Source organism: Pistacia vera, unplaced genomic scaffold (assembly GCF_008641045.1).
Source record: "Pistacia vera cultivar Batoury unplaced genomic scaffold, PisVer_v2 Contig123, whole genome shotgun sequence".
Classification (NCBI taxonomy): Eukaryota; Viridiplantae; Streptophyta; class Magnoliopsida; order Sapindales; family Anacardiaceae; genus Pistacia; species Pistacia vera.
This window is the reverse complement of record NW_022195282.1, coordinates 1,301,789-1,315,686: the sequence shown is the minus strand read 5'-3', so window position 1 is coordinate 1,315,686 and position 13,898 is coordinate 1,301,789. Positions and strand designations below refer to the sequence as shown.

Below are 13,898 nucleotides of genomic sequence, written 5' to 3'. Positions count from 1 at the left end.
GTAAAGAGAAAGAAGACAGAAAACGAAGTGACAAAGAGAAACTTACAAGTGTTGCATAGTGTTTTGTAGAAAGTCCTAATGGTTTAAAGGACCTTGGAGTAATCTTGAATGTGTAAAAGAATAAATGAAATAATAAGCAGAAAACTTGTCTGTACACTCTTGAATTTTATTTAAAAATTTGATTAAACCATGGCCAGGGGACCAAGAAGGTCAGTTAGAGATTAAGCCAACAAGTGCTTCATGCTTGTGACTGCTAGCTATCCACCATGGCTTGAACCCGGCCAGATGACCATTGCTGCTCTCTTCTTCAACAGGAGCAGGCAGATTAAGATCAAGAAAGCTTCGGATTTCGGGTGTCGGTTTCTCAATTACAATGGTTGGATTGTTCCTAGCATCATTGCCATTGATTAAATGGGATCTCTTGTGACCTCCCAATGCTTGGCCTGATGAGAAAACCTTAAGGCATATTGGGCACTCATGCCTTTTCTTTATTGCCCCATAACTTGTGTCAGCTCTCTCATCACAATCTGCAATTGAGTGAACAGTTGCATTCTCATTGTTAATGGATTTAATGATCTTACTATCTGGTGTTGGGTCAGGGGAGAGTTCTTTTTCAATACTAGTCTCACTGCTATCGATTTTCGAAGCGAAACAACCTTTGATCTTTTTATGGCTAGCTCTATGACCACCAAGAGCTTGGTATGAATGGAAGATCTTGTTGCAAGTAGTACACTCAAATTTGCTTCTCTTTTGAGAATCCTTGTGGAATTCAGTATCCAAAACATCAGTTGTTGATTTTTTCATGGAACCTGACCCCAATTCCGGATCAAATGAATCGTGAAGCTTTTTCTTGCTTGAATTGAACTTATTATTGGAACCCAAATGAGCTTGATCTGATCTAGTTTCCTTCACTGAATTTCTCCCCAATTCAACTTCAGAATTCTCATCTCCAAATTGATAATGCAACTGAGACTTCTTTGTTCCATCTTTCTTGACAAATCCATCAGTAGAAGCGTCAGTTTTGGATCCCCTTCTTGAAATCCCACAAGCAGAATACTCAGAGTGTCTCCCTTCAAATTGGATATTATCAGAATCCACAAAACCAGATTTCAACTTCTTCTCTTTCAGCCTTTTCAACTTCACAACCTCATCACCACTACAAACTGAATTCTTAACCTCAATTTTAGCTTCAAAATACACAGAATTATTATCAGAAGATTCAGCGACAGAATTCAACCCACCTCTAGGACCTACATCCCTCGAAAGCATCATCAAACACATAGCAACCTCTTCTTGTTCTTGCTCAATCTCCGACACAGAAGAGGAGCCACTATTATGATTATGAGTATTATTATTAGCAACTGACAAAGCACAAGAATTTGCAGTGGCCATGTACCTTGTTCTTCGTTTCGACCGCCTTCTTCGATTTGGAGCTGCAGTTTCATTGTCAGATTGGCTATCCATCACCAGCTTCTCATTACCACTAGTCCAAGAGTCTTGATCCTCAAAGCTAGTGTCTTTCTCTGATTGAGTAGAGTTCATGTTACCAACAGATGCTTTCCAAGAAAGAAACCCTTTTTCACTACTCTCTTTGCAGAACTTGTCATAGATTGAAGTTTCTTCTCTTGAATCTGCAAGTCTCCTAGACTTCTTGGGGTTCTCTCTGAGACCATAACCAGGGGTTTCAGAATTCCAGTAGGAGCCAATATGGTTATTAACAGACGATGAGAGCATCTTCTTCTTCTTCTTCTTCTTACTGAACTTATCAAAATCTGTTGTTTCAGCTGAATTGTTGTTGATCATATGAGACCTCATGTGACCACCTAAGGATCTACCACAAGGGAAGCTTTTGCTGCAAAACTTGCATACATGCTTAAATTCTCGATCTTCTTCCATTGACGTTATGTAGAATAAAAAATTCAAAGAAAGACTTGAAAGCACAGAGATCAGAGAATTTGACACAATGCTAACAAAACAGAGTTCCCAATGAAAAAGAAAAGTACACCCAGATCAGAAAGAAGGTGAATTTGAGTGAGGGAATTGTATAAGAACAAGATCTGTTTGTGTTTAAACAAGAAAAGTAGAAAGGGTAAGTGAGTAGTAAATATTAGTAGTAGAGGCAGCTAGCTTTTCTCTCACACACTAGCTTTTCTTGTGGTAGCAATGAAAGTTGAAGAAAAAATCAAATATGAAGAGGTTAAACACCTTTGTTGCTAATGATGGCGATGAACAAGCCAAAGAAGAACAAATTAAAGGAGGACAACGAGAGAAAGACTAAGTGGAGTGAGCGTTTCTCTCTCTCTCTCTCTCTCCCTCTCTATACATCTCACACAAATTCACTATTTTTAGGAGGAGAAATCCATGCATGGAAGCAAAGATTAAAAAAAAAAAAAAAAAAAAGAGGTGTAAAGAAGAGAAAAGATAGCAGCACGTGTACTCAACTGAGAATCCTACGCCACTTCAAATCCAACGACTTACATTTCTCCATTTAAAACTAAACTATTCCTTCCTTTGTCTTGCTATACACACTCAAACTCAAACCCCTTTTTTCTAATATCTCACCGTGACAATCTAGTGTTATCGACTTTTGATAATCGTACCGAAACAGATATTAAACGGTCCAATAATATAACTAATCTCGACCCTTTAACAGGTGTTAAAAGAGTTGGTAATACAGCAAGTAGGTTTGGTTTGGTCCCATAAGTGACACTTGTTTTATCTGTTAAATTCATCTGGTGGGGCTGATTTAGTAAGTGAGGCTTTAGCAGACCAAATTTAGCATGTTATAATTTGGTTGTGACATTTTTAAGAGAAGGTGTACTTTGTGAAGATCTCTTTTTTTCCTGTAAATACATTTAAAGGAGTCTGATAATATATACACATTGTGGCTTTTTACTGGTGCAGCTATTATGCTGCCAATTAACATTTTCATATTTCCCCAGTCCAGTGCATGCTTATTGTACATCTTTTCATATCACCAAAATTTGCTTTTAACTTTTGTTTTTTTAATTTTTGAGAAGAACCCATTTGCTTTAAAAACTTACAGAATTCTTAATAGGGGAGATGAAAAATCTTTCAAGTTAAAAGATGTAGGTGGGTAGTCTTAATAAATAGAAAGCATAGAAAGAACATGGGAACCTTCAAGAAAAAGAGGTTTCATTCTGGTGATAATCCACATGCCTTGGAGAATTCTAATAAGAAAGCCAATGAATTTAATCTTCTTTACGAAATTTCACATCTTCCCAGGTTGTTAACTGCAAGAAAGATATCTAGCTAGCTCTTTAGGTTTTCTACAATCTTTTATCAAGTCAATGTACTGTATATATTGTTATCCAAGTAAGTAGGCATTAAGTTTATTGGCCAATTTTTTACTTGGGAATAAGCACTTTTGAAAAAAGATAAAAGATACTAGTTAAATAATCAAATCAATTGAAGGGTTTCATCATTTAGAGATGACTAAACGACTTTTTCCCACCCAAGGTTTGCCTTAATGACACTTTCCCACCCAAAGTTCATATTCCGTTTACTACCCAGAATACACTTTCCGATTTGATGGCCAATGGAGAGCAAACTTGATCCAGGATGTTGAGGCTTTTGAAGAGGTGATACCGGTGAGTCTCTTCGTGGTCAGAATTGGTTGGAATCTGACTTAGGATAGGCGGCTGCACATTTCATAAATTGCAAGATTGCCGACGATTGGTGGGGTCGATGGGAGCAAGGTTTGACAGGTTTTGGTGAGTGGTGTTTGGGGAAGAGAATGGTGGTAGTGTGGGGTCACAAAGATGTTGGAATCGGCCGGCGATTGGTCGGAACATAAACTTTAGGTAGGAAAGTGGTATTTTGAAATTTTTTGGATTGAAAAGTGTCATTAAGAAAAGGCAAACCTTGGGTGGGAAAAAGTCGTTTACTCTTTAGAGATCAATGAAACAAGTCCCCATGATAAACGCTGTATAATTAATTAGTAGAAGCTGTCTGGGTTTTTGGGTGCTTAGTGATTTAATTAACAAGATTAAGATTTGGATGTTAGCTCATGTTCAGTATAGCATTGTCAAGTGTCAAACTAAACCAACCGGCCTTTGTGTTAATCATGATTAAGCCGGCTTTTTGTTGCGCTAATCCTAATGTTGATGTCTTATTAGCAAACTACTAATCACCTCTTGTTTGTGCTGAATCCCTCCTTTTGTGCCCTCTTTGCCGGCACTCTAGTACAAAGTTTAGCTGTAAGTTTATTATATAAATCTACCTTCTTTGTTATCTCCATGAGATGGATGATAATAAAAAGGTGTCAATATACAGGTGATTAGAGAGACATTAATAGCAGAATATTAGCTACCTTTTAACATAATAATAAATTTTTTATATAAAGATCATGTGCATACACATTATTATGTATTCCAATGCTTGCTGGCAAGTGACTTTTTAGTTTTTACTATAAGGTGAGAGCCAATTGTCCCATTGCTTTTGCCTTTCCTTTTCTTGGCGATTGTATGATATCAACAGCTTCAAATACAGTATTATTGTAATATCCTAAGTTGTTAGCGAATGAATCTAGGATTCAATTTACAAGATTTAGGTTCGTCTAAGTAAATGTGTTTTGGGTTCAAAAGAAAACCCGTATGGGTTTTGGGTTCAAAACGAACTGTATTTACTTGATTGGATCCGAGATTCTACAATTATGGTAATCTTTAATTTGGGTTTTAATTGATTAACTTGGTGATTCATATATAATTGTGGCATGTTAACAGTGGCAACAAGGTACAGAGACAAAGACAATAGAGAAAACTTGAGGGGTAAGATGAGTTTTGGTTTGGTCCTGAAAAAGTGATGCTCAAACTGACAAGTAGACACCTTAAAATGAAAGAATTGGCCATCCTTTAATTTGTCTTCTGCAACGGCCAACAGGCCTCGTAATGTATATGATATATCAATACACTAAGATAAGATGCCTTATTTTGACTTTATGCTTTGGCCATTGCTACCTGCCTCTTCCTCTCTTATCTCCATATTCATCACCATCCTTAACCTAATCTTAAGCCACCATTGGTGGGTCACATGATCACTTGCTCTTTTAACTGTTGCTTCACTAAAGTACATACCATATCCACTGCTCGTCCAACTTCTAAATATCCAAAATTATTCCACAAGATTACTCCAGCATTTTCCCTTGTCATTACTAAGACCAATACAACTTTATCATCTTGGTCAATAGGAGTTTCATACTTCCATTGTGGAAGAAAATAAAAAGTAGAATCATAATGTCAATCTCTCTCTCTCTCTCTCTCTCTCTCTCTCTCTCTCTCTATATATATATATATATATATATATATATATAAAAAGAGAACATTATAAAATAATGTACACTTGATTAGTATATATAGGAATATGCCACCAGTTAATTTCTACATTTTAATGACTTTAATGAAGCTGATAATTAAATGCAAAAAGTTTAGTTAGTTGCATAAGTAAAGATACAAGTTATTGGCATGTGGCTTCCTTCTCCAGTAAACGATTTTTTTTCCCACCCAAGGTTTGCCTTAATGACACTTTCCCACCCAAAATTTCACAATACCACTTTTCCATCCTAAGTTAATATTCTGTTATTACCCAAAGCCGATTCGGTAGTGAAAATTCTCTTCATCACCATCATTTAAATTTTAGGTCTCCTCTCTACAAACCCATCTTATCCGACAATTGATTTTTCTTTGATTAACCCCCATTGCAAAGTAAGAGTTTTCTGTTCTTAGCTGATTTCGGTGACAAGTATTCAATCGATCATCACCATTCGATCCACCAGTCTTCACTCTATAAAACCTCTCTTAAGCCTAACTCTTGGTAAGTCGCTGAACACCAGCTGAGAAAGTGAAGTGTATTTTGGGTATTAATCAAACATAAACTTTGGGAAAGAAAGTGGTATTTCGAAACTTTTTGGGTGAGAGAGTGTCATTAAGGCAAACCTTGGGTGGGAAAAAGTCGTTTACTCCTTCCTTGTGTAAATGAAGCAAGTGTTTGATTCTGGGTTTCCAAATTTCTTCTTTGGTCAGCTAATAAAAGTGCATTTAATTAGGCCGACACCCATTACATTAGTGATTAATTAAAGATATGAAGTCAAAAATAAGCATTTATATCTGTAAACCTTTCAATCAAATCATAAACCAACTCTGTTAACTAGTTAGCTTCACAAAGACATCATGAAAGATTAGTAATTCAAATTAATTAAGAGGAAGATATATCTTTTTCAACTATCAAAGTAAATATGTTAATATTTACAAATATTTGGTAAGAGTAAGAGAGGAGGCAGAAGATAGATGAATAGTTTAAAAATATATATATATATATAAGGGGGGCTAATGATAAAGGTGCATGTGTTGCTTGCATATAGGTAATAATGTTGCATGTGTATATCGATTAAGATCTCACCAGAAATGCTTTGGGAATACTCCAGAAAAAAGAGTCTGTGAAATTCAAGAATGGTGGGAGAACCCAATAATGTATATTATAAGGGACCCATTTGGTACTCAGTCAATTCTTTGAATTGAATGGAAGAGGGAAGAAGCTGACTTGGGTTAGCAGAAAAGCATTTGTTAATTTGGTGGTTTTAGGTAACACAAGCAAAGAACTTATACATTTTCTCTTATCCCATTACCCATGTGGTTTTTGAATCAAATATTGTTCATATAAAGACATGTATGATTGATTCATTTCTATATATCCCAACTCCCTTCAATTTCCTTTTTTTTTTTTTTTTTTTTTTTTTTTTTTTTTTTTTTTTTTGGTATTTGAGGGTGTTCGGCCAACTTGTGCCCACCTCAACTAGTTCTTTGGGTCCCTGACTTACTATTATAAACCCTCTAATAGCTACCCAACCTTATTACTAATCGTGGGAATTCGAATTCAGGACCTCTCCTAAGTAAACTGTCAAGCTACCTAGAGGAAGTTAACTCCTTTCAATTTCCATTCCACCAAACCTCAAGAAATTGAGTTTGTATTTCCAACCATGGTAGTTAATTAAGGAAGAATTTGCTACAAAAATTCCACTTATTAAAGAGCAAGGATTAGGAAGCAAGGTTTGTGTAGTAGTAGTATACATTCGCAGTCAACAATTGAGATTTGAGAATTTGAATAACATAGTGCCATCTTATCATCATGAAGACTGCTCCTTTTTCTTGAAGAATTGGGTAAGAAATTCTGTGTAGATTCACTGTAGAGTGAGGTATATTATGTCAAGTTGTTGAGAAATGTAGTTAGTTTGAGTGGGAAAAGCATCTCTTTATAGCTTAATGGGTCAATAAAGAAATGTGGAGAAATTTAGAATAATGTAACGCTAATAAATATTTAATTTTTAATTTTAAAAATATAATAGGTAATATAGAAAAGGAACAAATTATTCTTTTGCCTTGTCTTGTTTGGGCTTCTTATCTGTTATTTGCATGGCCCACCCCATCGGCTTGAGCAGATAATTTCCCACCAATCCATCATGAATAATGTGAAAATATGGAGGATAATCTTTATCGGAAAAGTGGGTCGGCCTGTTGACTTCTCAGACTGGAAGGGCAGTTCATTAGTTGTTGGATCGGAGGAGTTTTTCTATTGACGCAGGGAAGTTTTAGTTCCAAACAAATTACGACAATTAGGTTCTGTCATTAAATCAGCAACAGTTTGGTCTTGAATCCTTAGGCCAACCATTTCTTTGGGTTGTTTGATCGGACCTTGTATCCAACAATATCGTTTATATTAAATTATTAATTACTCTAGATATCTTTTGTTACACTATTCTCTATCATTATTCTCTTATCATATTAGTATTAAAAAAATAGGATATGTGTTTATTTACTTATTGGGCCAATTCATTCCAATCTAAAAATTAATCCACCTAAGACCACCTTTGCCTACTAGCAACCACTGTCGGTCGTGTGCCGATCTGGCCATTGACGATGGCTTAGATTTTGGTCGTAGATATGGTTGTTTCTAGCCAGATCTACAGTGGATCTGGTCGAAAACGACCATATTGGTGCACGAACAGCTAGATCCAGTCAGTCGTGTGCTGTTCCAACAATTACCAACTACTGTATAGCGGTGGTGGCCAATTGTTTTCTTGGGTGACTGAAGTGCTTTAGTTAATTTTTAAACTTTTATTGTAGAGTATTTAGCTAAATTAACAAATGCAGTGGATTATAAAAACAATCTAGATATTTTTAGAAAATGTACCAAACAACTATTCTGTCTTAAAAACATTTTTAAAAATATGTAGCAAACAACTGTTCTGTTTTTTAAAAAAATGGTACCAAACAACCATTCGGTATTTTATCAAACTCTGATATGCTTTTTCAGATATTTTACCAAACACATTTTCAATCCAATTCGATTTAATCAACTCAACTCAACTTAAAACACTTTTTCAAAATAATATTTTTCAAATACTCCATCAACAAGNACCGGAAGGGCAGTTCATTAGTTGTTGGATCGGAGGAGTTTTTCCATTGACGCAGGCAAGCTTTAGTTCCACAACAATTAGGTTCTTATCATATTAGTATTAAAAAATATGATATGTGTTTGTTTACTTATTGAATCAATCCATTCTGAAAATTAATCCAACTCAAAAAAAAAAAAAAAAAGATTTTTTGTTTAAAAATGAAAAGAGGTTGGGACTTGTTTTCAGATTATCCAACTCTATTAAGCTAAAAACATTTACCTTTTTCTCATTCCAATCTAAAAATTAATCTACTTAAGACTATCATTGCCTACTAGCAACCACAGTCGGTCGTGTGTCGATCTGGCCGTTGACGATGGCCTAGATTTTGGTCGTAGATATGGTCGTTTCTGGTCAGATCCACAATAGATCTGGTTGCAAACGACCATATTGGCGCACGACCGGCTAGATCCAGTCGGTCGTGCGTCGTTCTAGCGACTATCGACTGATGTACGATGGTGGTGACCTGCTGTTTTCTTGGGTGACTGAAGTGCTTTAGTTAATTTTTAAACTTTTATTGTGGAGTGTTTAACTAAATTAACAAATATAATGGATTAAAAAACAATCTAGATATTTTCAGAAAATGTACCAAACAATTATCCTGTCTTAAAAACCTTTTTAAAAAAATGTACCAAATAACTATTCAGTCTTTTAAAAAGTGGTACCAACCAACTATTCGGCATTTTATCAAACTCTGATATGTTTTTTCAGATATTTTACCAAACACATTTTCAAAATTTGATCCAATTCGATTTAATCCAACTCAACTCAACTTAAAACACTTTTTCGAAATAATATTTTTCAAACAATCTATCAAACAAGCCCATATATATTGAATTGTGTGAGAAAAAAATAAAAAATTTATATATTTGATAACCCTAGTCACTATATTACTTCTATCTAGGCCTGGCCTCTGTTTTCCATGAATGGAATTGAATGTAATCAATCTTATCCTTCAAAATTCCAGTTCCACTTTAAGTATTACAATCATTGTATCAATGGAATTTCTCCAAGGATATGAATTAATTACGTAGCCGCCATTGATATATTATTGAAATGAAGCTAATAATGTATGGAAACAAAGAATTAATTACAAGAAATAATTAATAACCATCATTAGGAACTTAATTTTCTGGGATATTGTTAATTGGGATAAATTTTTTACGATAGGCCAGAAGCATGGACGGAACCAAAAATTTCTGTTAAAATGGTCAAAATCCAAAAATTATACATATTAATATTTTTTTTTAAAATTTGAGGGTGGGCCATAGAGCAGCATCCGTGTTAGATTTAACTTCTATAAAGGTAAAGATGAATTAAACAAATTCAAATTATTCTTTTTGCAAAATAAAAATCAAAATTAAAAATTAAAAACACTTAAAATTAAAAAGAACTAAAAAAATTATAAAATTAAAATTAAAAACAATAAAATTAAACCAATTTAAAAACTAAACTGAAAAAAGAATATTATTTTCATTAATTTTTTTTTTAATTTTCATCTACTTTTTCTTTTAGTTTAGTTTGTCAGTTTTTTTTTTAATATTTCATTTAAAAAAAATAGGTTCTAATCTATTTTTAGTATTTTAACATTTTTTAATCTAAATTTAAAGAACTAAATTAACTTCAAAAAAATAAAAAATAAATAAAAAATCAAGGACATTAAATCATTTTGTAATTTCCCTTAAAGGACAAATATAGTAAGATGTTCCTTAATTAAACAATTTGTAACTTTGTCCACTCATTTAAAAAGTCTGAAAACTTTATAACTTGATTGATAATATCCATTTATTTTCATCAACCATTAATCTATGTTCTTACACAAGAATAACCGTCAAATTATCTAAAACCTAAAACTCAAAAAAAAAAAAAAAAAAAAAGAAATTAGACAATGAGGATACAATCATGGTAATTACATCTCTTGATACTTGATTTTGATAACAACAACAACTTTGTACGTGCAAAATACTACTGATTATGTGAGTATGAGGTACTATGAGTATAGTAGAATGCAAATACGTAAATGTAGGGTTGACAAGATGTTTTTTTATAGTAGTTCAGATGTTTAAACAAATTCTACATCCATTGGGATTACAAGTATATCTTTTTGTAATGTATCTTTGCTATTTTTGTTGGATGTGTGAATGGCTAACTTCCATTTTAGAGGGGGAGTTGCCTATTTATACCCGCTTAGCTCAAAGATGATCATTTTGCAAGTAGCCTGGTATCGTGTAGATCTCTCATGCCTTCACATTCGTTGAGAACTCAAAGCATATCCTTAAATTAAATGAGGTTTGAACAAGTGTGAGACCAAATTCACCAGGCACAAATTCTTGAGTCGGTGGGTTTGTAACGGTATATTCTTTTTGCCTGGGACGTATTATGTTCTGGATGGTAGAATATTTTCTTGGATTCTGATTAGTGCTTGATGATATCAGCATATCTCCGTCCTTATTTTAGGCATCACAACATCCATGATCAATGGTAAGAAAAACCGCCAACAAGACTTATCTCCAACCACTCGACAATACAATATTGATGATAAACATGGCCATAAGGCATCCGCACAATATGATTATTGATTAACATTATTATTATGCCGAATGGTACAATCCTTCGTTGCATTGCAGGTGAAGGATTCAAAACCTTGCTTTTTGCAACTTCTAAATAGCTTCCTAACATCTAGCATTGATTCTTAAGTGTTTCAGAGACTGTTGTGATAGGAGAAACAACTTGGATTAATGTAGAAATTCCAGACTAATGGTTTCTTCTCCACCTCTCTCGCAATGTCTGTAATTCTCGATTCAACACTTTAGGCCTCTTCATCCAAAATGATGAGTGAACAAAAAGTTTGGGTTAACTCTTGATGGAGAATCATTATGTAAATTTTTGATTTCGAAATCACATAATGGAATATGAAAAATAAATGTAATCAAACAATGTTCTAATAACCGGATCAGACTAGCCGGTCAAACCGGTGCTTGGTGCCTCTTCGGTTCGGTTTACTATTTCAACTGTTCACCAAATCCCTATTTGATCACTGTCGAACGAGGGGCTATCAAGTGCCAAAGTTAGAGGGATTTTGTAGAGTCAAGGCCAGTGGTTCAAGAGGGGTGGTCAGATTGAATTTTGGACATTGGAATCAACCGAAATTTGATCAAAAAATCAACCCAATACGTGAGTCACGACTGGCAAACGAGGAGCTACCAAGTGTTGAAGATAGAAGGGTTTTGTAGAGTGGAGGCGGTGAATCAATGGTGTGTTGGATTGAATTTTGGCCATCGGAATCAGCCAAAATGTGGCCAAAAAAATCAAAACCTTAACTGTTGTAAGGGTGTTTGCAATATTTCAAACCTGCAGGGACTGATATATTTCGGAGTGTTTTTACAAAATTCAAACTTTTTGGATCACAAAAGACCACCGGTTTAAACAGTTGGACCGGTCAACCCAAGACCCAACCCCTTTGGCCGGGTGGCACCCAGGTCAAGTTTCAAAACATTGTAATAAAATGAAACCTGAATCTATTTCATTTCGAAATTTATTGCAATTAAATAATTTTAAAAATACATTATAGGAACAATGTTTGCATCAGTATCGTCTTATAACAATCTTTTCCCCTCCCCTTTAAAGAAACTCCATCTGGGCTTGTGAAAGGTTAGTCCAATGTAATTTGTATTGTCAAATAAACAATTATTCGGAACAGAGCTCAAAAAACATGAAAACCATCACTTCTTAATAACTATTTTACAGTGAAGGGAGGGCTTCTCATCATAGATTTTGTACAAAAGGAAAATTGAACTCTTTCTTCTCATTCATAAGAAAATTGGACTCTCTCTATACTTCTTCCTACAAGAAAATTCTTCCTAATTATTCACCACTGAGTACCTAACATTCCACATCTCAATGCAAAAAATCACTCAAGCTTCCCATCTCTCACCTTGAAATTCCATGACCCATCTCCAAAAACCTCCTCAATCATACTGCAAGTGGGTAATAAATCAACTTATTTTGATGGCAACTTGTATAACATCCCAAACTTAGCATCACAAGACTCCAAGACATATTCATGGCCACCCACGTTGCTCATCTCATAAAGCTACCAGGCCAGTAGCCATCCTTGTCCGACTTAACCCGGGGTCCTGTGCGGCTGCTGCAGTATCAGAAGATGTGCATGAGTCATCTTGGACTTCTCGATCTCCCTTTTCACCCCTGGAATATTAATTTGGAACTTAGATGGGGTGTGGAATCACAAGCATTTGATAACTTTCCAGGATAGCTTCTGAATTTTGGTAATGCCATCACAAACAGAATCTGTATTCTCATCACTTTACGTGTAATATAGTAAACTTCAGCATCCTTTCATAAATACGCAAGTCATCTTCATGGCTCTGATAACGCATATCAGGATGGTGCGGGTGACTCAATACAGAGTCATCATCATCATCATCAGCTGACATCCCAGTTTCATTGCCACCATAATCATCATACCCTGCCACTCATCATTATCACTACTGATATCAACGGGTAACATCTGTTCTGCTCAGCCCGCTTTTGAAGCATAAAGACATTAAAGTAGAAACTGACAATTTCACTTTTTCTTCTGGAAGGGAAGACAGCAGAAAGAATGCTCCAGAAATTCCTACCCAATGAAGCTGGATTAGAATAGACAATCTTGTGAAACATTTGTTCCTCCCCATTGCTCCAGTTATTAGCCACTACCTCACCCATGTCATGGAACCCAAGCTCTACCAATTTTTCTTTCCCAAGGTATATTTCTAGTTCCTGCCTTGCTTCTATGATGTGCTGCTTGACACATCTGATAGAGCCCAAATCCTCACAATGACAGTCACTTCTACCAATTCCAGCTCGGCCATAAAAATAGGAGGTGATGAATCAGTATCGGAATGATACAAGTTCCCATCCGTACTGTTTCATCTTCAACCTCAGCATACTGTGAGCCCCATGCTGGAATTCAGCTTGATGATTTTGTCCAATAGGAACAGATTTTCGTGGAGGATGATTCATGAGAAAGGAATAGACATCCTAGGATGATCCCCTGTCAAAAGTGCACGTTCAGGATTAAAATATTCGAGAACCGGTACAAAAACTAGTGCCCTGGGTGGGAATCCTCTTCGCTGGTACCACTGGTTGGCCCGAAGAGATGGAGGTGCAGCCAGGACCACTGCTTTCAACATCCTCAGCACTTGCTTGACGTTCAGTTAGTATCACTTGCTAGCTTTTCATCAGCTTGAGTATTATTTGAATAATCCACCCTCACCTTTTACATAACACATTACAACTCAGTAAGACTGATAGTGAAACACTACAATGGTGGATACAATGATCAGGAGGTGTTCCATCATAAAACATCAGTTTTCATATTAAAAATAAAAAATAAAGCTTTCAAATACACCATACACACTCCTCAGAACCC

General features: G+C 35.2%; 2 protein-coding genes across 2 annotated transcripts; both read right to left on the bottom strand.

Annotated features, from left to right (window-relative positions):
* Window positions 1-104: 104 nt before the first annotated feature.
* On the bottom strand, window positions 105-2,339 carry LOC116117330. Its single transcript, XM_031403377.1, has one exon. It carries the CDS (start codon window positions 1,894-1,896, stop codon window positions 211-213), a length of 1,686 nt encoding a protein of 561 aa, XP_031259237.1. The 5' UTR covers window positions 1,897-2,339; the 3' UTR covers window positions 105-210.
* A 10,038-nt stretch (window positions 2,340-12,377) lies between these two features.
* Window positions 12,378-13,489, bottom strand: LOC116116555. Its single transcript, XM_031402622.1, has 5 exons — window positions 13,392-13,489; window positions 13,057-13,280; window positions 12,812-12,953; window positions 12,596-12,673; window positions 12,378-12,444 (listed from the first exon to the last, which is right to left on the bottom strand). Exons 1-5 carry the CDS (start codon window positions 13,487-13,489, stop codon window positions 12,378-12,380), a joined length of 609 nt encoding a protein of 202 aa, XP_031258482.1.
* Window positions 13,490-13,898: the final 409 nt, after the last annotated feature.